At 43.7% G+C, this 24,298-nt stretch overlaps 1 protein-coding gene across 1 annotated transcript in view; it reads right to left on the minus strand.

Annotated features, from left to right (window-relative positions):
• Positions 1-21,810, minus strand: part of LOC134571060 (uncharacterized) — a 40,622-nt gene extending 18,812 nt beyond the window's left edge. The window contains exons 1-4 of the mRNA XM_063429106.1: positions 21,776-21,810; positions 21,021-21,360; positions 15,886-16,101; positions 9,754-9,785 (exon numbers count right to left, since the gene is read on the minus strand). Of these exons, the coding sequence (XP_063285176.1) occupies positions 9,754-9,785; positions 15,886-16,101; positions 21,021-21,360; positions 21,776-21,778 (591 nt within the window). The 5' untranslated portion in view covers positions 21,779-21,810. The remainder of the gene's footprint in view (positions 1-9,753; positions 9,786-15,885; positions 16,102-21,020; positions 21,361-21,775) is intronic.
• Positions 21,811-24,298: the final 2,488 nt, after the last annotated feature.

Genomic DNA, 24,298 nt, shown 5'->3' on the forward strand with positions numbered 1-24,298 from the left:
TGAGAGCTAGAGGTCTATGTGTACTGAGCCGGTCACACTATGCTGGGATAGTCTGTGTGCTTTCTATATAGTCCTATTAATGAGAGCTAGAGGTCTATGTGTACTGAGCCGGTCACACTATACTGGGATAGTCTGTGTGCTTTCTATACAGTCCTATTAATGAGAGCTAGAGGTCTATGTGTACTGAGCCGGTCACACTATGCTGGGATAGTCTGTGTGCTTTCTATAGAGTCCAATTAATGAGAGCTAGAGGTCTATGTGTACTGAGCCGGTCACACTATGCTGGGATAGTCTGTGTGCTTTCTATATAGTCCTATTAATGAGAGCTAGAGGTCTATGTGTACTGAGCCGGTCACACTATGCTGGGATAGTCTGTGTGCTTTCTATATAGTCCTATTAATGAGAGCTAGAGGTCTATGTGTACTGAGCCAGTCACACTACGCTGGGATAGTCTGTGTGCTTTCTATACAGTCCTATTAATGAGAGCTAGAGGTCTATGTGTACTGAGCCGGTCACACTATGCTGGGATAGTCTGTGTGCTTTCTATAGAGTCCAATTAATGAGAGCTAGAGGTCTATGTGTACTGAGCCGGTCACACTATGCTGGGATAGTCTGTGTGCTTTCTATATAGTCCTATTAATGAGAGCTAGAGGTCTATGTGTACTGAGCCGGTCACACTATACTGGGATAGTCTGTGTGCTTTCTATATAGTCCTATTAATGAGAGATAGAGGTCTATGTGTACTGAGCCGGTCACACTATGCGGGGATAGTCTGTGTGCTTTCTATACAGTCCTATTAATGAGAGCTAGAGGTCTATGTGTACTGAGCCAGTCACACTATGCTGGGTAGTCTGTGCGCTTTCTATACAGTCCTATTAATGAGCGCTAGAGGTCTATGTGTACTGAGCCGGTCACACTATGCTGGGATAGTCTGTGTGCTTTCTATACAGTCCTATTAATGAGAGCTAGAGGTTAATGTGTACTGAGCCGGTCACACTATGCTGGGATAGTCTGTGTGCTTTCTATACAGTCCTATTAATGAGAGCTAGAGGTCTATGTGTACTGAGCCAGTCACACTATGCTGGGATAGTCTGTGCGCTTTCTATACAGTCCTATTAATGAGCGCTAGAGGTCTATGTGTACTGAGCCGGTCACACTATGCTGGGATAGTCTGTGTGCTTTCTATACAGTCCTATTAATGAGAGCTAGAGGTCTATGTGTACTGAGCCGGTCACACTATGCTGGGATAGTCTGTGTGCTTTCTATACAGTCCTATTAATGAGAGCTAGAGGTCTATGTGTACTGAGCCGATCACACTGTGCTGGGATAGTCTGTGTGCTTTCTATACAGTCCTATTAATGAGAGCTAGAGGTTAATGTGTACTGAGCCGGTCACACTATGCTGGGATATTCTGTGCTTTCTATACAGTCCTATTAATGAGAGCTAGAGGTCTATGTGTACTGAGCTGGTCACACTATGCTGGGATAGTCTGTGTGCTTTCTATACAGTCCTATTAATGAGATCTAGAGGTCTATGTGTACTGAGCCGGTCACACTATGCTGGGATAGTCTGTGTGCTTTCTATACAGTCCTATTAATGAGCGCTAGAGGTCTATGTGTACTGAGTCGGTCACACTATGCTGGGATAGTCTGTGTGCTTTCTATACAGTCCTATTAATGAGATCTAGAGGTCTATGTGTACTGAGCCGGTCACACTATGCTGGGATAGTCTGTGTGCTTTCTATACAGTCCTATTAATGAGCGCTAGAGGTCTATGTGTACTGAGTCGGTCACACTATGCTGGGATAGTCTGTGTGCTTTCTATACAGTCCTATTAATGAGAGCTAGAGGTCTATGTGTACTGAGCCGGTCACACTATACTGGGATAGTCTGTGTGCTTTCTATACAGTCCTATTAATGAGAGCTAGAGGTCTATGTGTACTGAGCTGGTCACACTATGCTGGGATAGTCTGTGTGCTTTCTATACAGTCCTATTAATGAGAGCTAGAGGTCTATGTCTACTGAGCTGGTCACACTATGCTGGGATAGTCTGTGTGCTTTCTATACAGTCCTATTAATGAGCGCTAGAGGTCTATGTGTACTGAGTCGGTCACACTATGCTGGGATAGTCTGTGTGCTTTCTATACAGTCCTATTAATGAGAGCTAGAGGTCTATGTGTACTGAGCCGGTCACACTATGCTGGGATAGTCTGTGTGCTTTCTATACAGTCCTATTAATGAGAGCTAGCGGTCTATGTGTACTGAGCCAGTCACACTATGCTGGGATAGTCTGTGTGCTTTCTATACAGTCCTATTAATGAGAGCTTGAGGTCTATGTGTACTGAGCTGGTCACACTATGCTGGGATAGTCTGTGTGCTTTCTATACAGTCCTATTAATGAGAGCTAGAGGTCTATGTGTACTGAGCCGGTCACACTATGCTGGGATAGTCTGTGTGCTTTCTATACAGTCCTAATAATGAGCGCTAGAGGTCTATGTGTACTGAGCCGGTCACACTATGCTGGGATAGTCTGTGTGCTTTCTATACAGTCCTATTAATGAGAGCTAGAGGTCTATGTGTACTGAGCCGGTCACACTATGCTGGGATAGTCTGTGCGCTTTCTATGCAGTCCTATTAATGAGAACTAGAGGTCTATGTGTACTGAGCCGGTCACACTATACTGGGATAGTCTGTGCTTTCTATACAGTAATATTAATGAGCGCTAGAGGTCTATGTGTACTGAGCCGGTCACACTATGCTGGGATAGTCTGTGTGCTCTCTATACAGTCCTATTAATGAGAGCTAGAGGTCTATGTGTACTGAGCTGGTCGCACTATGCTGGGATAGTCTGTGTGCTTTATATACAGTCCTATTAATGAGAGCTAGAGGTCTATGTGTACTGAGCCGGTCACACTATGCTGGCATAGTCTGTGTGCTTTCTATACAGTCCTATTAATGAGCGCTAGAGGTCTATGTGTACTGAGCCGGTCACACTATGCTGGGATAGTCTGTGTGCTTTCTATACAGTCCTATTAATGAGAGCTAGAGGTCTATGTGTACTGAGCCGGTCACACTATGCTGGGATAGTCTGTGCGCTTTCTATACAGTCCTATTAATGAGAGCTAGAGGTCTATGTGTACTGAGCCGGTCACACTATGCTGGGATAGTCTGTGTGCTTTCTATACAGTCCTATTAATGAGAGCTAGAGGTCTATGTGTACTGAGCCGGTCACACTATGCTGGGATAGTCTGTGTGCTTTCTATACAGTCCTATTAATGAGCGCTAGAGGTCTATGTGTACTGAGCCGATCACACTGTGCTGGGATAGTCTGTGTGCTTTCTATACAGTCCTATTAATGAGAGCTAGAGGTTAATGTGTACTGAGCCGGTCACGCTATGCTGGGATAGTCTGTGTGCTTTCTATACAGTCCTATTAATGAGAGCTAGAGGTCTATGTGTACTGAGCCAGTCACACTATGCTGGGATAGTCTGTGCGCTTTCTATACAGTCCTATTAATGAGCGCTAGAGGTCTATGTGTACTGAGCCGATCACACTATGCTGGGATAGTCTGTGTGCTTTCTATACAGTCCTATTAATGAGAGCTAGAGGTCTATGTGTACTGAGCCGGTCACACTATGCTGGGATAGTCTGTGTGCTTTCTATACAGTCCTATTAATGAGAGCTAGAGGTCTATGTGTACTGAGACGGTCACACTATGCTGGGATAGTCTGTGTGCTTTCTATACAGTCCTATTAATGAGAGCTAGAGGTCTATGTGTACTGAGCCGGTCATACTATGCTGAGATAGTCTGTGTGCTTTCTATACAGTCCTATTATGTTTGTATCTGGATGTTTGTGTCAGTGTGTGTATCTGCGTGTCACTGTGTATCTGAGTGTGTGTCAGTGTGTGTATCTGCGTGTCACTGTATATCTGAGTGTGTGCATGTGCGTGTGTGTGTATCTGTGTGTCAAGGTGTTCATATATATTTGGTGGGTGTGTGTGTTTGTGGGGAGGGGTGAAGCCACCTCCTGAAATACATTTTTGCATTTTGGGATGTCTGTGAATATAATGTAAATATTCCCTGTTTAATATGTCTTCCATAGCATTACTTACCGGGAAATGGAAGACTGTACGACTTATCATCTTGAGCGTCCTTAACTTGGTGTAAAAAAAAAATAGAAAGATACCAGTTATTAAAATTTGTAGATATTTTCATGACATCCTACCCAGCATGCACTCTACCCACAGAATGAATGACATGTTAACATGGAGACAGAATTCATAATTCATGCCACGAGCTCCTGGAGGAGCCTGCTAGCTAGCCTCCTGCCCCAGGACTATGGGCCATATGCAAAGACCCTGTTCGGGAGTTAAATATCCCCAACAGGCATTAGTTGCTTGCCCTGGGTATCCCTGGTTTGGCACTTTCCCTTCATGTGAATGGAACTGAAAGCTGGCTCCATGGCGGCTATTCGCATGATCCAAACCCACAAATTGTCCTCAGTGGTACTTAGCTGCAATTGTTATGGAACTATATTCGGCATGAGAACTCTGTGGGTTCCCAGTCACCTTACTGGGACTTAGCCAGGAGAGTGCTTTTTGGAGGGAAGGGGCCTGAGACTAAGGAGAACAAACGCTAACTAAGAGCCAGCCGGAGCACCCCGTATTGCGGCTGCAGGAGCTCCCGAAAGTTGACCGGCAATAGCACCAAATGAGATTTGGATTTTTCCTCTCCATTAAGTGGACCTTAGTTTATTTAGTTCTGTGGATGCTTTATACAGGGCTTGAGTATGTGTATCTACTTTAAGACCAGCTGTGATGTACTACATTGTCTCATCTTGAGATTTATCTGGGCTCTTTTAGGTCTGCCTAAGGGTTTTTGAGATTTTGTATCCCAGTAATTGCTACAGACCTAAGCTAGCACCACAAACACGTTTGGTCTATTCCCTAGACTCATGGTACGTTTTCTGGGGTCTGCTTGCTATTTCCTAATAATAGTTAGCTTTGGTCCTCATCTACAATCCAGAACCTCTCTCCTACCAAGAGGGTTTCCTTTTTGATAGTTATCCCTGTTACTGACTATTTTAGTTTGGTATTTATCCTCCCCTAGTGTCCTCACGTTTTAATTAGGGCTCCCCCTTGTTACATTTATCTTTTGTACACACTTGTTCTTTCCTACTGTGCTCTCCCTCACCAAGTTCTTAGACTTATTAGGACTCAGTGAGACCTTCTGTTTATCGTTCTATACACCCCTACTTTCAGAGAGCACTATTTAGGTGACCTCCCTCTATTTTGGAGATTAGATATTGTGGTTGCCATATAGGTAGCCACTTTACCTTTTTCCCCATATCCTAGCTAAAAGCACCAAATGCCCTGGAACTGTTACCACAGTGGCGTTTCCCCTACACTGCATAGATCTGAGCGCTATTTGGAGAACTTGGGTGCTCAGATCAGGGCTATTTAAACATGTGGGATTATTATATTTTTTTATGATGTTTTATATTTTTATGTTTGCCTTTGTGTTCCTGGGAGATAATTAGCTTACCGGTCTTTAACACAATTATCTCCCATGCACAGAAATTTATGGGAGGGGCTTGCATTGTATTGTGTGGAGACCCCCTGCTGGGAGTTGTGTATATAAGCAGGATACTGGGCCATAATACAACAGTCTTCTTGTACCCTTCATCGAGTCACGGCTGATGTTTGACTAGCTCAGAGCTCAAATCACTGCTTCACTTGGGACTTGGGAGAATTACAATGGATATACTCAGTCGGAGTATAATAACATCAAACAAATCTGTGCTGAAGAGTTCCAGGGTCCTGGCAAGCAGCTAGGAAATGGACTGGGGTACTTGGTCGGAGTACAGGAGCTCCATCACACCATGCATGAATTGAAGGTAAATATTTCCAGTTTAATATGTCTTTCCTAGCATCACTTACCAAGTAATGAAAGTATATATGCGTTTTCATTTTGGGATGTCTGTGAATATAATGTAAATATTCCCTGTTTAATATGTCTTCCATAGCATTACTTACCAGGAAATGGAAGACTGTATGACTTATCATCTTGAGTGTCCTTAACTTGGTGTAGAAAAAGACAAAGTTACCAGTTACTAGAATTTCTAGATATTTTGCATGACATCCTACCCAGCATGCACTCTGCCCACAGATCAATAACATGTTAACATGGAGTATGCAGGAAACAGACAGAATTCATAACATCAAGCAAATCCCATTCTGTGAAGCAGACGTGAAGCGGTTTGTCATATGATGAACTCCAAAGCCCAACACAATGGGGACCATTCACTAAGCAGTGAATTGTGGGAAATTAGGGGAGGCAATGGGATTTAGTATGGCACAATGACAGGAACATGTTTGGAAATTGAGAATTATTTAGATATTGTGTTATTTTAACCTAGATTCAGCAATTCATTCCAATTCTTATATTCAGATTGCACTATATATTACTCTCTTCTCCTCTACACGCACATACTACACTATAAACATTGTGTAGCCGCTGTGATTTTACCACATGACAGGTGGCTTCATATATTGCATTAAACTCTCTTTACGAAACGTCATTAAAATAAGAAAAATCAACCAGTCAGATAAGAGATACCATGCCAAATAAGACCCTTACAGCCCAAACACTTACTTATTGCTGCTCCTGCCTAGCTGCACAGGTCAGATGTCCTTCACTAGGTTCACATCCAGGGGATATCCTTCCTTCTCATTGCCGAGCCTCAGGCTGAGTCAATCATGGTTCCCATACCTGCTGGAATTATCTCTTCTACTGTCAGATCCTCATGGAGAACTCCATTCTCTAGTTCTCCTAGACCAGAGGTAGGCAACCTACGGCACTAGTGCCATGCACGGCACTCGAGTTGTCTTTCCACGGCACTCAAGGCTGCTAGAGCCAAACAGGGTCTGGCCTATCAGGAGTCTCAGTGAAACTTCAGATATCTGCTAATACAAAGAGGTAGTGAAGGACAATCCTCAATTTATGCATTGCAGCACTTAGAGGAAGTGATCTCAGATCACTTCCTTCCAGCACTTGTGAATAGGAATCCACACTGTAGTAGAGCAGCCCACAGCTGATGTTGCAGCTCCTGTCCTTGACCTGTACCTGCCTAGGCTGGTCCCCACTGGAACCCAGGGAAGCCACCCACACTGCTAGATATACACAGACCTGCAGAATAAGCCTCCCCTCATACAAATAATATGAACAGCCCACACACAAACATACACACAATCGCCACTAACACAACACCACTAACAATCCACATACATGCACACAATCCCACATGCAGCCTCTCACATGCAAAACCCCAAACAGCCCCCACACACTACACACAATGTGACATATCCATCCACACACAATTCCACAAGCAGCCCTCATACACAGCCCACATTCATATGTATCATACACGATACCATAAACTACTAATGAACATATACAATATAATAGCTCATATACGCACAAATACAACGATACAAAGCAATTACAGTATAACTAACACAAGCAGAATACGGCAGCACACACACCTCACTTTAAAAAAATAGGATCGGCAGGGCCGTTTGTAGGAATTTGGGGGCCCCATGCAAAATGGACATGGTGCCCTCCTCCCCGCACGCAAAGCCTACAGGAACCACAGCATAGCCATACAGTTTAAGTTTACCCACACTTTATATAAATAAAAAGGTTTACAGTGCAAATACTGCTGTTGCATATAATGTGCATAAAACTTGAACATTTTCCACAATTGAAAATTCCCTGTGTTCTTCTCACCTCCCCTTCCCTGTAGTGTGGCCGAGCTCAGGGTGCACTTCCTGTCAGTCCGGCCGGGAACAGGAAACTAAATCTCCTGTACCGCGTGGTACCCAGCCGGACTGACAGGAGGAAGAGGAGCTCGGCCACGCTACAGGGAAGGGGAGATGACGAGAGAGGCAGTGCTGCAGCCGCCTGAGGCTCTCTATAGAGCGCTCAGGCGGCTGCAGCCTTATAGAAATGGCCGGCCCTGCTTGGGGGCCCAGGCCAGCTCGGGGCCCCAAGCAATTGCTTGGTTAGCTTGCCTGGTAGTGACGGGCCTGAGGATCTGCACGCTACGGGACATCACAATCCTATATCGGCACAGTGCTGCTAAAAGGTTGCCTACCCCTGTCCTAGACTGTCTGGACCTTGTAGCTTAGATGATTACCAAGGATTCTGTCGAATGCATTGAAGTCTGGAGAGGGTAAAACTTCAGCTGAATTAAAGATGGCCGCCGCCACGTGTTCGTCTGTCGAATGGCGGCCACCCAGCATTCGGCAATTTACCTACAGCAGGCTCCCAGCCTGGGAGGTAAATTGCCTGCACACTTCCACTTCTTGGTGGTCCGCCTGTGTGGTACTTGGTTCAGTAAGCCCCATTTACTGAAAAAAGTGGGAGAAAGCCAGGAACACAGTATATTAACAGTCTGGGGATACTGGGGACAAAGTCTTAAAGGAACATTGTCCCAAATAAGTCTGGGGACACTGGGGACACCGTCTTAAAGGGACATTGTCCCAAATAAGTCTGGGGACACTGCCTTAAAGGCATTGTTCCCAAAAGTCACAGTATGTCCCCAGATGGTTTTTAAAGGGCCAGCAGCAGCACCATACAAATCCAAAATGCCCAAATATTGTACTTGAAGGGCCAAATCTCCCAGGGGCCATAGTCAGCAGGCAGGAGGCGGGCAAACAGGCTTCTCCAATGCCCAGTGGCGAGGTTGGTTTTGCCACAGAGCGCCCGTCTGGTTGCAACTTGGGGTTTTCCTATGACCTAGCTCGGGTCCGATGGAGGGGCATTCGGGGTTTGTCATGGAGCCAGGTGTATCCAGAGTGCCGTTTCCTGAGCAGGTTTGTTCCCAGTTCGGTGATATTAGTCATTCATGCAGGGGGTAATGACCTGGGCCGGGTCCATACAGTTGATCTAATTCATGACATAAAGGATGATATTGCCCTTTGTATGGTGCTGTTTCGGGACGTGACGTTGGTGTGGTAATATTGCAATGTGCGTTGTAAGGTTGGTGGTGGTTGTGGTGGTTGTCTGTGTCTGGTTGTTCCTTTTTTCGTTTTGTCACAGCGGGATACCAGCGCGATACCTCGCCAGCGCATGTGAAGGCAAGTGCCAAGTCAGATTGGGGAGTCGCAGCCTGCTTGGGCTGAAGATGGAAGGCAGGCTGCTTTGGACTCTGGGAACAGAATGTGATATCTGTCTGGTGGAAGAATCACCCCCATCAGGTGTGGCCGTTGCCCTTATCCACTATACAGGTGTGGTGTATTTATTGGGCAACGGGTGGTTTTATGTGGGTCAGCAGTCAAGAGAGTTTCATGCAAAATATGAAGCCGTCTGTCATGTTATAAAGTTAATAATATAGGTACACTACGCTAGCTGAATCTACGGTTATTATATTTCTTGGAAATATCGACTCATTAACAGCAACACATAGCTTGTGCTGGGGGCAAATTTCATTCATTGCACTTCATCAATGGGCAACCTCCAATTAACTATGTTTTATTAATTATCATAACTACAGGATTATTCACTAATTGGGGAATTCAAAGTGAATTTCAAATTTAAGGCCAAAGCATTTGATCTGAAAGCATAGCTAAATTAGAGTTTTTGCCCTGATATATGAAATTCACTTTGAAGTCTCAGTTTAGTGAATAACCTAAATAATAAACCCATCCCACCTCACACAGAGTAGAGCAGACAGGATGCTTGAATACTTACTAGGAACCTGGTTATTTGTGCCAACCAGGAATCTGTAAATGTAAACAGAGGGAAAAACATGTTCAGTTTGGAGATCGTAATTGGATAACAAAAATATTTTATGTAATTAAAGGACAACTGTAATCATAATTTCCCTTTTCATGTTTTAAAAGTTTATTACATTTAATGAAACATAATGATGTTTGTTTAACATAGAAACATAGAAACATAGAAACATAGAATGTGACGGCAGATAAGAACCATTCGGCCCATCTAGTCTGCCCAATTTTCTAAATACTTTCATTAGTCCCTGGCCTTATCTTATAGTTAGGATAGCCTTATGCCTATCCCACGCATGCTTAAACTCCTTTACTGTGTTAACCTCTACCACTTCAGCTGGAAGGCTATTCCATGCGTCCACTACCCTCTCAGTAAAGTAATACTTCCTGATATTATTTTTAAACCTTTGTCCCTCTAATTTAAGACTATGTCCTCTTGTTGTGGTAGTTTTTCTTCTTTTAAATATAGTCTCCTCTTTTACTGTGTTGATTCCCTTTATGTATTTAAATGTTTCTATCATATCCCCCCTGTCTCGTCTTTCCTCCAAGCTATACATGTTAAGTTCCTTTAACCTTTCCTGGTAAGTTTTATCCTGCAATCCATGAACCAGTTTAGTAGCCCTTCTTTGAACTCTCTCTAAGGTATCAATATCCTTCTGAAGATACGGTCTCCAGTACTGTGTACAGTACTCCAAGTGAGGTCTCACCAGTGTTCTGTACAATGGCATGAGCACTTCCCTCTTTCTACTGCTAATACCTCTCCCTATACAACCAAGCATTCTGCTAGCATTTCCTGCTGCTCTATTACATTGTCTGCCTACCTTTAAGTCATCAGAAATAATCACCCCTAAATCCCTTTCCTCAGATGTTGAGGTTAGGAGTCTATCAAATATTCTGTACTCTGCCCATGGGTTTTTACGTCCAAGATGCATTATCTTGCACTTATCCACATTAAATGTCAGTTGCCACAACTCTGACCATTTTTCTAGTTTACCTAAATCATTTGCCATTTGGCTTATCCCTCCTGGAACATCAACCCTGTTACATATCTTAGTATCATCCGCAAAAAGACACACCTTACCATCAAGACCTTCTGCAATATCACTAATAAAAATATTAAAGAGAATAGGTCCAAGTACAGATCCCTGAGGTACCCCACTGGTGACAAGCCCAAGCTTCGAATATACTCCATTGACTACAACCCTCTGTTGCCTTTCACTCAGCCACTGCCTTACCCATTCAACAATATTGGAATCCAAACTCAAAGATTGTAGTTTATTGATAAGCCTTCTATGTGCAACAGTGTCAAAAGCCTTACTGAAATCTAGGTAAGCAATGTCTACTGCACCACCCTGATCTATAATTTTAGTTACCCAATCAAAAAAGTCAATAAGATTAGTTTGGCATGATCTCCCTGAAGTAAACCCATGTTGTCTCTGATCTTGAAATCCATGTGTTTTTAGATGTTCAACAATCCTATCCTTTAACATGGTTTCCATCACTTTCCCCACTACTGAAGTAAGGCTTACTGGCCTATAGTTGCCCGACTCCTCCCTATTACCTTTCTTGTGAATGGGCACAACATTCGCTAACTTCCAATCTTCTGGGACTACTCCTGTTAACAATGATTGGTTAAATAAATCTGTTAATGGTTTTGCTAGTACACCACTGAGCTCTTTTAATAGCTTTGGGTGTATTCCATCAGGTCCCATTGACTTATTTGTCTTCACTTTTGACAGTTGAAATAGAACCTCTTCCTCTGTAAATTCACGTGTAATAAATGACTCATTTATCCTTTTTCTTAACTGAGGTCCCTTTCCTTCATTTTCATCTGTAAATACCGAACAAAAATATTAATTGAGGCAGTCAGCTAGACCTTTATCCTCATCTACATACCTTCCTTCTTTTGTTTTTAATCTAACTAATCCTTGTTTTACTTTTCTTTTCTCATTTATGTATCTAAAAAAAGTTTTGTCCCCCTTTTTTACTGACTGTGCTATTTTCTCTTCTGTGTGTGATTTGGAAGCTCTTATAACTTGCTTAGCCTCTTTCTGCCTAATCTTATAGATCATTCTGTCTTCCTCACTCTGTTTTTTTTTATAATTACTAAATGCTAACTTTTTGTTTTTTACTATTTTGGCCACATCTGCGGAGTACCACAGTGGTTTCTTGAATTTTTTGCTTTTACTGACAAGCCTAATGCAATTTTCTGTTGCCTTCAGTAGTGCAACTTTTAAATAATCCCATTTCTTTTGGACTCCATTTAAATTGCTCCAGTCTGATAATGACTCATTTACACATATTCTAATTTTAGAAAAGTCTGTTTTTCTAAAGTCTAAAACTTTTGTTTTTGTGTGGTGTGACTCAGTCACTGTTCTTATATTAAACCACACTGACTGATGATCACTGGATCCTAAACTTTTACCTACAGTAATATCTGATACCAAATCTCCATTAGTTAACACTAAATCTAGTATGGCCTCTTTACGAGTTGGCTCCTCAACGACTTGTTTTAGAGACAATCCCAGTAGGGAGTTTAGAATTTGTGTGATCCTGGCACAAGTAGCTATTTTTGTTTTCCAATTCACATCAGGAAGATTAAAGTCACCCATGATGATAACTTCCCCCTTCATTGTCATTTTAGCTATTTCCTCAACTAGTAGATTATCTAACTCTTCAATTTGTCCTGGGGGCCTATAAATCACACCTACACGAGTTACTGTGTGATTACCAAATTCTAACGTAACCCAAACTGACTCTATGTTCGCCTCACTAACCTTTTATTAGGCTAGATTTCATGCTATCCTTCACATACAGGGCCACCCCTCCCTCTTTCTTGCCTTCCCTGTCTTTTCTATATTAAGAGTACCCTGGTATTGCTATGTCCCAGTCATTTTTCTCATTATACCATGTCTCAGTAACAGCGACTAAATCTACACTATCAGTTGCCATTATTGCCACAAGTTCATGGATCTTATTCCCTAAACTGCGAGCATTTGTAGACATGACTCTAAGCTTATCATTTTTTAACACACTTGCTACAGGCACCTTCTGTCCTTGTTTTGGGGGACAATTGGATTTATGTTTTATCACCCTTTTGCCCCCCCCCCTCCTAGTTTAAATACATCCTAGCAAAACCTCTGAACTGCTCACTGAGAACATTTGTTCCCTTTTGAGAAAGATGCATCCCATCTTTTTTGTACAGTTTATTTCCATTCCAAACAGAGCTACCATGAGCAATAAAGCCAAATCCTTGCTCCCGACACCATTCACCAAGCCACAAGTTAAAGTCCCTAATACGCATCCGCCTGTCATTCTGAGTGTTATGCACAGGCAGAACTTCAGAGAATGACAGTGTGGAAGCAACCTGCCGTATATCATTGGCAAAAAAACTAAAAACTTCCTTAACCTCTGAAACCTCATTGCAAGCCAAGTCATGTGTCCCTAAATGGACAAGTACATCCAATTCCCCTTCCTGCTTTGCTTGCTTAACAATATTACATATACGTCTCCTGTCTCTGAGCAGTAGCTCCAGGAAGACACCTCACAAGACCACCCTTGTCCATCTCCACACCTCTTATGATGGAATCCCCCAACAACAACTGCTTTCTATTAGGCCTCACCATAGTCTTCAAGCCTCTCTTCACAACACCACTAGCCTCAGTGCCTCTCTCCACAACACCACTAGCCTCAGTGCCTCTCTCCACAACACCTCTAGCCTCAGTGCCTCTCTGCACAACACCACTAGCCTCAGTGCCTCTCTCCACAACACCTCTAGCCTCAGTGCCTCTCTGCACAACACCACTAGCCTCAGTGCCTCTCTGCACAACACCACTAGCCTCAATGCCTCTCTGCACAACACCACTAGCCTCAATGCCTCTCTGCACAACACCACTAGCCTCAGTGCCTCTCTGCACAACACCACTAGCCTCAGTGCCTCTCTGCACAACACCACTAGCCTCAATGCCTCTCTGCACAACACCACTAGCCTCAATGCCTCTCTGCACAACACCACTAGCCTCAATGCCTCTCTCAACAACACCACTAGCCTCAGTGCCTCTCTGCATAACACCACTAGCCTCAGTACCTCTCTCCACAACACCACTAGCCTCAATACCTCTCTCCACAACACCACTAGCCTCAGTGCCTCTCTGCACAACACCACTAGCCTCAATGCTTCTCTCAACAACACCACTAGCCTCAATGCTTCTCTCAACAACACCACTAGCCTCAGTGCCTCTCTGCATAACACCACTAGCCTCAGTACCTCTCTCCACAACACCACTAGCCTCAGTGCCTCTCTGCATAACACCACTAGCCTCAGTACCTCTCTCCACAACACCACTAGCCTCAATACCTCTCTCCACAACACCACTAGCCTCAGTGCCTCTCTGCACAACACCACTAGCCTCAATGCTTCTCTCAACAACACCACTAGCCTCAATGCTTCTCTCAACAACACCACTAGCCTCAGTGCCTCTCTGCACAACACCACTAGCCTCAATGCCTCTCTGCACAACACCACTAGCCTCAATGCCTCTCTGCACAACACCACTAGCCTCAATGCCTCTCTCCACAACACCACTAGCCTCAGTGCCTCTCTGCATAACACCACTAGCCTCAGTACCTCTCTCCACAACACCACTAGCCTCAATACCTCTCTCCACAACACCACTAGCCTCAGTGCCTCTCTGCACAACACCACTAGCCTCAATGCTTCTCTCAACAACACCACTAGCCTCAATGCTTCTCTCAACAACACCACTAGCCTCAGTGCCTCTCTGCACAACACCACTAGCCAAAAAGAGAGGGTGGTGGTAATGTGGCGCTATGATGTGCTGCTAAAACCACAGTGAAATCAACCACACAGTTTCACAGAAAAGCATGAAGCAAAAAATATGTATAGTATATATATGTAAAGTGGATAGCGCACTGAAAACCCAAGACAATATATCAGGGTATTTTACACAATATGAAAGATATACAATACATGTACCCATAAAGCAGATCTTTGTCTTGATGTCTCTGAAAAGAGTAAAGCTTACATAGGGCAATATTGTACTCTTTTCAGAGACATCAATCTGACCAACCAATGCTCAACCCAACTTGTCTCCTGCTGCTGGTTCCCACAGAGCAATCACAGCATCCTGCAGGTTAGGCTGCTACATGGCCGCTCAGCCAGATAAAAAGTGACATTTTCTGAAATAACTCAACATAAAACATAAAAATAAATACATATATATATATCATTAAAGGGACACTATATTCACCAGAACAACTACAGCTTATTCAATTTGATCTGGTGAGTAGAATCATTACCTTCAGGCTTTTTGCTGTAAACACTGTCTTTTCAGAGAAAATGCAGTGTTTACATTACAGCCTAGTGATAACGTCACTGGCCACTCCTCAGATGGCTGCTAGAGATGCTTCCTGGGGCAGTGCTGCACAGTGTGACTGACATTCAGTGTCTCCTCTCTCTGCATGCAGACACTGAACTTTCCTCATAGAGATGCATTGATTTAATGCATTTCTATGAGGGGGTGCTGATTGGCCAGGCCTGTGTTTGGTCCTGCCCCCACTCTGCCTCCTGTCCAATCTCAGCCAATCCCATTAGTTGAGATTTTATAGGTGATGATGTCAGGCAAGGAAACAGATTGGGGGCGGTGGAATTAAGGTAAGTTATATTACTTTTTGGGGGGAGCAAGCCACCTAAGCCACCTGGTGGTTTTAACGCGATATAGGGTCAGGGATACATGTTTGCATTCCTGTCCCTATAGTTTTCCTTTAAGTTTCAATAAATTTAATAATGTTGAAAAAACATAAAGTGAAATGTGAAGTTTCCATGTCAGTTATCCTTAAAGATTATTATTAAAACAGAAATACAGTTTTACCTTTTTTGGTAAACAAAAAATGGCAGATTTTTACTCTTTACCACAGGAGGCCTACCTCTACAGTACAGAATGAATTATCAAAACTCTGGGCTTAACTGCTTGCATTGATTGTTTATAGGCACACAGAGATTAACTTGTGATTAATCAAATAAAATATTTATCATATAACAAAGCCTTGCTTTCGATATATTAACGTCCAATACCTCCTCCAGTGTTGATGATATCCAGCATAGTGTCCAATTTCTCTCGTATTGAGTCATCGCCATTAGCTGTCTGATACGCGGTTTTCTCTGCGCAGCTGATGAGAATCAGGTCTTGGGCGTATTTCTTAATGCTGATCTGATTGTTCAGGATTCTTTCCTTTTCCTGTGAACCGCTGCTATCGAGATCATCCACCAAGACAATGACCTTCTCTTTACCTTTAAATCGGAGGAACATATTATACTACACAAAGGCAAACAATACAGCAACGCAGGGAGAAAACAACATATCTCATTCCTTCATATGGAACTGCAAAGCTGCCCCTGGAATTGTTTTAGAAACATCAAACACTACTTAGAGTTCTGATAGAGATCTGTGTGACCATAACAACTATTTAGTTTTGTTTCTATCCAATTCATGAATTTTTTAATTTCAGGTCATCTGATATTCGATTTGGAAAGAAGAGAAAAAAAAATTATTCTTTTTCTGAAATATGGATACCATTATTCCAATGGATATCTAATCAGGGCACTGTTTAGCAGATATTTACAAATGGGTGGATGCGCACAAAAATATAATAAACAATTAATTTATTTAAAACTATAAAATAAAATGGAATAAATAAATAAAACTAATTAATAAAATCAAAAAACATAAATATATAACAATAATAGTGCTGATTTAGTCACAAATTCACGCTGCTAAATAACAACAATAGATATAGGGAACAAATAAAAAGTGACACTGCTCAGCAGCAGGGCCAGATTAAGAGCACACTGGGCCTGGTGCTGACAATTATGATGGGCCTAATTACGGAATCTTACCGACCAAAAACACTAAAACAGTCATACCTCCCAAGCGTCATGTATCTGATGGAGATGGTGCTGGAGGGAAACTCATAGGATGCGGCTATAAGAAAACACATACCCTATGCTAATCTCTCTCTAATGTATGCTTTCATCTTTCAAGTAAATCCATAACCCCCTAACAGCAGTGTCCAGTGAAGCAGGAAGTCACTGGGCGGGGTAAAAGGGTGTGCCACTGGTGCGAATCACATGACCAGACCTGCCAAAAGGGGCGAACATGCCCAAAAAGGGGGCATGTTCGTCCAAAGAATTGGAAGGCCAGCCTGGCATGAATGCATGTCAGGCTGCCTGCCAATTCTGCAGGCTGTCCAACTAAGGGCATACTATGCAGGCAGCACCCTGAGCTTGACATAAATGCGTCTAATGATGCGCTCACTCCATGCTTTCTAAGGACTTTACCCTAGCACTCGCTGGTCCACTTGTCTCCTTACCTTCTTACTATCAGGCAGAAGTTCCTGGTATATAGTCTGAGACAGAGAAAAGGTGTATGTAGTGAGTATAGAAGAAAGGGAACATGCCACAGTGTTAGAGATGCCAACGTCTGCATTACCTAAACTAATTGCCATACATCCCTCTTAAGCTTCCAAACTTAAAGGGACACTATAGTCACCAGAACAACCACAGCTTATTGTATTTGTTCTGCTAGGTAGAATCATTCCATTCAGGCTTTTGGCAGTAAACACTCTTTTCAGAGAAAATAACTCCTTTGGCCGCTCCTTAGATGGCTGCTAGAGGGTCTTCCTGGGGCAGTACTGCCTAGTGTGCAGCACTGCCATTCAGTGTCTCCACCCTCTGCATGCAGACACTGAACTTTCCTCATAGAGATGCATTGATTCAATTTATCTTCATGAGGAGAAGCTGATTGGCCAGGGCTACGTTGGACTTGTGCTGGCTCTGCCCCTGATCTGCCTAGTTGACAGTCTCAGCCAATCCTATGGGGAAGTATTGTAATTTGCTCAGACCACCACTTCTGATGATGTCAGCAGACAGTCAGTTCAGAGGCAGAGCCAGCAGATGAAGACTTGAATACAAGTAAGATTTTACTATATTTAGGGAAGCAAGAAGGGGCCAGGGTGGTGGTTTTAACATAATAGGGTCAGAAATACATGATTGTGTTCCTTACCCTATAGTGCTCCTTTAAGCAAGAGTATGTGAAGAGTAGTTAAGGTTGCCACCTTTCTTGGAAAAAAATACCAGCCTTAATCATTTGTATAATTAATTAGTTATGCGTGACATCACATGATGTAAATCACAAGGAGTGACATCAGAGAAAATTCTGCAAAAATCACCAACAAACTACTCACAGTTTGATTCTGCTGTATAGATGGATTGCTCCCAGTGTCTCCCTGTCTCCCAGTGTCTCAGTCTTGCAAGTCCCCCAGTGTCCCTATGTATCACAGTGTCAGTGTCCCCATGTCGCCCAGTCCCTTAGTCTCCCAGTGTCTCAGTTTCCCCATTTCTCCCAGTGTCCCAATGTCTCAGTGTGTCCCCATGTCACTAGGATACTGGAGACACAGTAAGACACAGTGAGACATGGGGACACTGAGAGACATGGGAACACTGAGAGACATGGGGACACTGAGAGACATGGGGACACTGAGACATTTAGGGAAACTGGGAGAAATGGGGACACAGACACTAGGGACACAGACACTGGGAGACATGGGGACACTGAAACATTTGAGGACACTATGACACTAGGGACACAGAGACATGGGAACACAGCCGCTGGGAGACTAGGGGACACTGGCTGGGAGACACACTTGGGGACACTGGGAGACATGAGGAAAGTTGTGGACATAGACATGGGGACACTGGGAAATATAGCGACACTGGGAGACATGGGGACACTAGGCACACAGACACTAGGAACACAGACACTGGGAGGCATGGGGACACTGAAACATTTGGGGACACTAAGACTCTAGGGACACAGAGATATGGTAACTCAGACACTGGGAAACTAGGGGACACTGACTGGGAGACCAACACTTGGGGACACTGGGAGACATGGGGACAGTTGTGGACATAGACATGGGGACACTGGGACATATATGGACACTGGGACACATGGGGACACTAGGCACACTGAGAGACATGGGACACAGACACTGGGAGACTTGGGGACACTAGAGACACTGGCTGGGGGGCATGGGGACACTGGGAGACATGGGGACATAGTGTCTCCATGTCCCAGTGTCTCCCAATGTGTCTCAGCATCTCCATGTGTTCCAGTGTCCCCTAGTGTCTCAGTGTCCCCATGTTTTCCAGTGTCCCCAAGTGCCTCAGTGTTCCCAGGTCTACCAGTGTCTGTGTCCCCATGTGTCCTAGTGGCTCAGTGTCCCCTAGTGTCTGTGTCCCCATGTGTCCCCTAGTGTCTGTGTCCTCTAGCGTCTGTGTCCCCATGTGTCTCAGTGTCCCCTAGTGTCTCAGTGTCCCCATGTTTTCAAGTGTCTGTGTCCCCAGGTCTCCCAGTGTATGTGTCCCCAGGTCTCCCAGTGTCTGTGTCCCCATGTGTCCCCTAGTGTCTGTGTCCCCTAGTGTCTCAGTGTCCCCTAGTGTCTCCATATGTCCCCTAGTGTCTCAGTGTCCCCATGTGTCCCCTAGTGTCTCAGTGTCCCCTAGTGTCTCAGTGTCCCCATATGTCCCCTAGTGTCTGTGTCCCCTAGTGTCTGTGTCCCCTAGTGTCAGTGTCCCCTAGTGTCTCAGTGTCCCCATATGTCCCCTAGTGTCTCAGTGTCCCCATGTGTCCCCTAGTGTCTCAGTGTCTCCTAGTGTCTCAGTGTCTCCTAGTGTCTCAGTGTCCCCTACTGTCTCAGTGTCCCCATGTGTCCCTGCTGCCTTTCCCCCCCATCCCTCACTTACCTGAGCTGTAGAGCTGCTGTCTGGACTCTGTGCTGTGTTGCTGCTCCCCCACGGACCAGTGAGTAGTAGAGAGAGGCAGGGATATGCTGTAACTTCCTATCCCTGCCTCTCTCCACACACAGTGACCCCTACTGGCCGGTGCTGGTATTGCAGAGTAATCTCCATTTATTCTGAGAAAAATACCTGCATTTGTATTGCCGGTATTACTGCAATACCGGCATGGCCAGGCAGCCACAAATACCGGCTGTGCCAGTAAAATACCAGTCAGGTGGCAAACCTAAGAGTAGTGTGTAAAAAAAACAAACAAAAAATACGTTTTAAATGGGCCTATTCCATGGGCCTGGGCCTGGGCCTGGAGCTGCAGCTCCATCAGCCCCTATGTTAGTCCGGCCCTGCTCAGCAGAAACAAAAAGGGCTCTTATCACCAAAATGATGAAAAACTCTCCCCAAAACAAACAAGAAACCTCCAACAGTCCAAAAAATAGCAATATAAGATCCAGTTGGAGCTCACAATCCCCCCCAAAATAGATGACCGTAATGCGGGGGCCCCTGTGCTGCAAGCCGGATTCCGGGACTGAAGTTCTAATGTGCTAAAACTCCACAGTGCTTTAGTAAGTAGCAAGAGGGACAGCAGAACCGCTCAGTGATTAGCATCGCCTGCCCGTGGGCCACACTGACAAGGCTGGTGCATTGCGCTGTCAATTACCGCAATCGGCGTGTAACAGGCAGGTTGTTTCACATACACGCAGCTACTAGTGTGATCTCTTCTGTCAGCCGTTAGGAGAGTGCACAGCCCACAAACAACAGGCTATCTGCTATAAATTCAATAAACTAAAGCATTGAGTTGTTAGTAATTAGAGGGACAGTGCCCAAATTAAGCCGAGACAGAAAAAACTGCTTAGCAGATGGCTGCTAATTGGGTATTCTAAAAGGAACACCCTGGTCACCATATCAACTTTATCTAAATTAAGTTGTTATGGTGGCCGTGGCCCCGAGGCACTTTCTTACCTAAAGGCGCTAAACCAAACGCTTTAACCCCAAAGGCTGCCTCCAGCACCGGATCTACAGTTCCCCCAGGCGACATCTGGCTTCTGACATTTCTGGAAGCTCAAAGATCCCCATTTTCTTTTCTTGCTTATGTGTGATAGTACACAATGGACTGAAGAGATAGATGATGATGAACATGGTGGTACTGAGGTGTAAGCATCAGGTAAGTACATTTCCCTTACTACTCCCCCCGAGACTCGCCGTAAAAGCAGACATGTCACTTTGGATGTCTTGGTAAAAATAAAATAAATAAATAACACAAGTCACAGTGAAACTATCTTCCAAACTGATAACTAATTATAAGAAGATCGATAGGACTATTATTTTAAATTGATCTCCTGGTAAATATTAGTTCTCACCTAGTTGTTCAGACATTCCAACCAGCTCCGTATCGTACAAAGAGTCCGTCACGTCTGTAATGTTGACCCTTCCTCTCCTTTTTGTGTGATATAGGATGCCAAAATCGCACCCGGAAATCTGTTCCTTAAATTCTCGCTTCCCATTGTTGGATATATAGAAGGTTCTCACCTCTCTAATCAAAGATTTATGAGACCGTAGGAAATCAACAAGCAACGGAGGGCATTCATCTCGAGAGAATATCCCGATGACTGGGCAGTGATTTTTTTTAATGGAAAATATAGAGTGCAAAAACTCGCTAAAAATAAGCCATATCTGTAAAATTATTTTCTTCAAAAATGCCTAAAAGAAATAGAGGGAAAAAAAACCAATTATTCTCAGAAAAATATTTGATGCCATAAAGGGGTATTGAGGGTAGGGAGGTAAGAGACAGTGCCAGGAAGTGAAGGAGTATTTGCATAGAATAATGTGAGATGGTTTTAGAGGGTTTCACAGGCAGCGATAGATAGACAGTTAGTAACCGTTATAACTGGATCTTACCATATTATTGGACTTCTGCTCTCTCTCGGCTGCAGACATGAAAGAAAAATTATATCATTGAAATAATATCTGGGGAATATCTGTGTCTCCCTCTCTGTACCGTGTTTTAAATACATTGCTCAGTATTTCTGCCTCTTAATATACCCGTCTGTCTGCTCTCTGTATTATAAAAACTCTTTGTATTACACATTCAGCCGCGATATATTTTTTGTCTCACCATGAAATGTTGCTTCGAGACTTTGCTCAGCTGGAGTAATTGTGAAAGTGAAAGTATTTTACACGTTGTGCTTTCTTACTTCCTGTTCCATTTAACCCCTTCTAGCCAGTGTCCGTGCTAAATGTTTATTTTATTTTAGAGATAATTTTTCTTACTTTATTGTAACAATATATCCCCAGTTTTGTAACAATATATCCCCAGTTTTGTAACAATATATCCCGTTTTGTAACAATATATCCCCAGTTTTGTAACAATATATCCCCAGTTTTAGATGAAAGTTCCTTTCTATACGATCCCGTTTCCTCCATCCAGCATTTTTTCGATCACTTTCTCACCTTTTTATGGAGAAGTATCTCTGCAGGTCTTAATACAATTCCCAAGTACCTATGGCTCAAGAAACTAATTCCAATTGATTTAGATTCCAAGTGAAATGTGTAGACATGAATATTAATTCCGCATTGGAGAACAAGTCTGATTAAAGCAAAGAGTATTTTAAAATATATATGAGATAATGTGAATATCGTGTGTGTGAGGAGTGTATCAACTATTTATCTGACATATAAAAGTCACAAAATAAAAATATAAAACACACATAATAGTTACACACAGAGAACTCCAATACACACACATATTTATACACAGAGGGCACTGACACACACACACACACACATAGGCCACTGAAACAAACACACACAGAGGAAACTGACACATACAGACAGACACAATTGACACACTTACACAGAGAAGACTCAGACACACTTGCACACACACATTTACACACAGAGGACACTGACACACGCACACATTTACACAGAATAAAGTGACACACAAACATATAGTTTGGGGCAATAGTGGGAAGGATAGTGGCTGCAGTTTGGGTTTCGGGCCTGTTTATATGCATGAACACGTGGTAGCGGCCATCTTGTTCGCACGAACGCAGGCAGCGTTTTTTGGTCGTCGAGTTCCAGGAACTGGAAATGGATACTGAAACTCCCGAACACCGATGGACTTCCGTCGGTTTTATATAACTTAGAACACTGTTTGGTGTGATTATTCATCTGGATGAAGGGAACAAGCTCCACAGTATGGCAATGTATTCTGTTTGGTAGTTTGTTCTCTTTTAAACTACCGAACTTGACCGACCGCTACCACTTTTTTCCCTGAAACTATTTTGGGCAGGAGCCTCATGTGCCGGCTGTCAATTTATGACTTCCAGGGAAATTCCGAACCCCTGAACCAATCTGGGTGATTTTTTGATATGTTGGTCACCCAGATCAGGGCTATAAGGGGATGTAACTTTTGTATTCTGGGGGGTTTGTAATATTGTATGTTTTTCTGTGCCTGGAGATAATTGAGTTAGTTCAGTTCCTTACTCACTTATCTCTCAGGCACAGAGGAGGAGTTTGTACTTGTAACTAATCCCCTCACAGGTCCAGGAGAGGGATTATTCTGTTTGTGTGGGAGTGTAGGGGGCATGCTTAACTGTGTTTGAAATTGTATAAAAGCAGGCCATCTGGCCAGATTAAAACATTCCAGTTTGTACTCTCAGAACTATGTGTTGTCTCGTTACTGGGAGGGGAAAGGGCTTATCACTACTCCAACTTGTTCCAGTGTGGAGGATTCAACTGGGAAAGTCCTTGTAAGGACTAGAGCTCTCAGGACTGAGTGTCGTCCAGTGCCTGGGAGTAGATAGAGCCAGTTCCCCATTCGGCTCCAGGAGGGAGCGGTCCCAGGGCCCCAGTCAAGCCACAGCGACTGGGGACAAAGGTGCTGCGGTTTTGTATCAAACTCCCCTTTTTACCCTAGTTTTCCATGAGCTCCTGGAGGAGCCTGCTTGCTAGCCTCCTGCCCACAGACTATGGACCCTGTGAAAAATAATGTAAAATTCTCTGCTCGTGCAATTGAGATTATATGGAGCTTGGTAACACCTATTAACAACTTGGAACATTTCTCACCACAGTGTTCTAAATGTTCGTCTGTGTGGCCGCAATTCCTATAGACGGTGGCCATCTTGTTCGCATGAACGCAGACAGTGGTGTTTGGGCATGAATCTCATGGAACTAAAATCGCATACAGAAACTCCCGAAAACCGTTCTTCCATCATCACCTGTGTTCGATTCTATTCAACTTAGAAAGGCACTGTTCGTTGAGATCATTCGTCTGGATGAAGGGAACAAGCTCCAGGGTAAGACCATTGACTCTGTTCGGTAGTTTGTTCATTTTCAAACTACCGAACTATACCGACTGCAAGCCCTGATTCTCTGGAACTGCTTTGGGCATGGGAGCATGACTGCGGTCGGTCAAATAAATGACTTCCAAAGAATTTCTGAACCCCTGAACTGATCTGGGTGGTATTTGGATATGTTGGTCACCCATATCAGGGCAATCAGGGGGATGGGACTTTTTAGAAATGCCTGGAGGTAATTGGGTTAATGCGGTATCTGATCTAATTATCTCCCAGGCAGAGGGGAGGGATTGTTTGCCGTATGTTGGAGTGCCTTACATTGTAAATGTGTTGTTATT

Source organism: Pelobates fuscus, chromosome 8, assembly GCF_036172605.1.
Source record: "Pelobates fuscus isolate aPelFus1 chromosome 8, aPelFus1.pri, whole genome shotgun sequence".
NCBI lineage: Eukaryota > Metazoa > Chordata > Amphibia > Anura > Pelobatidae > Pelobates > Pelobates fuscus.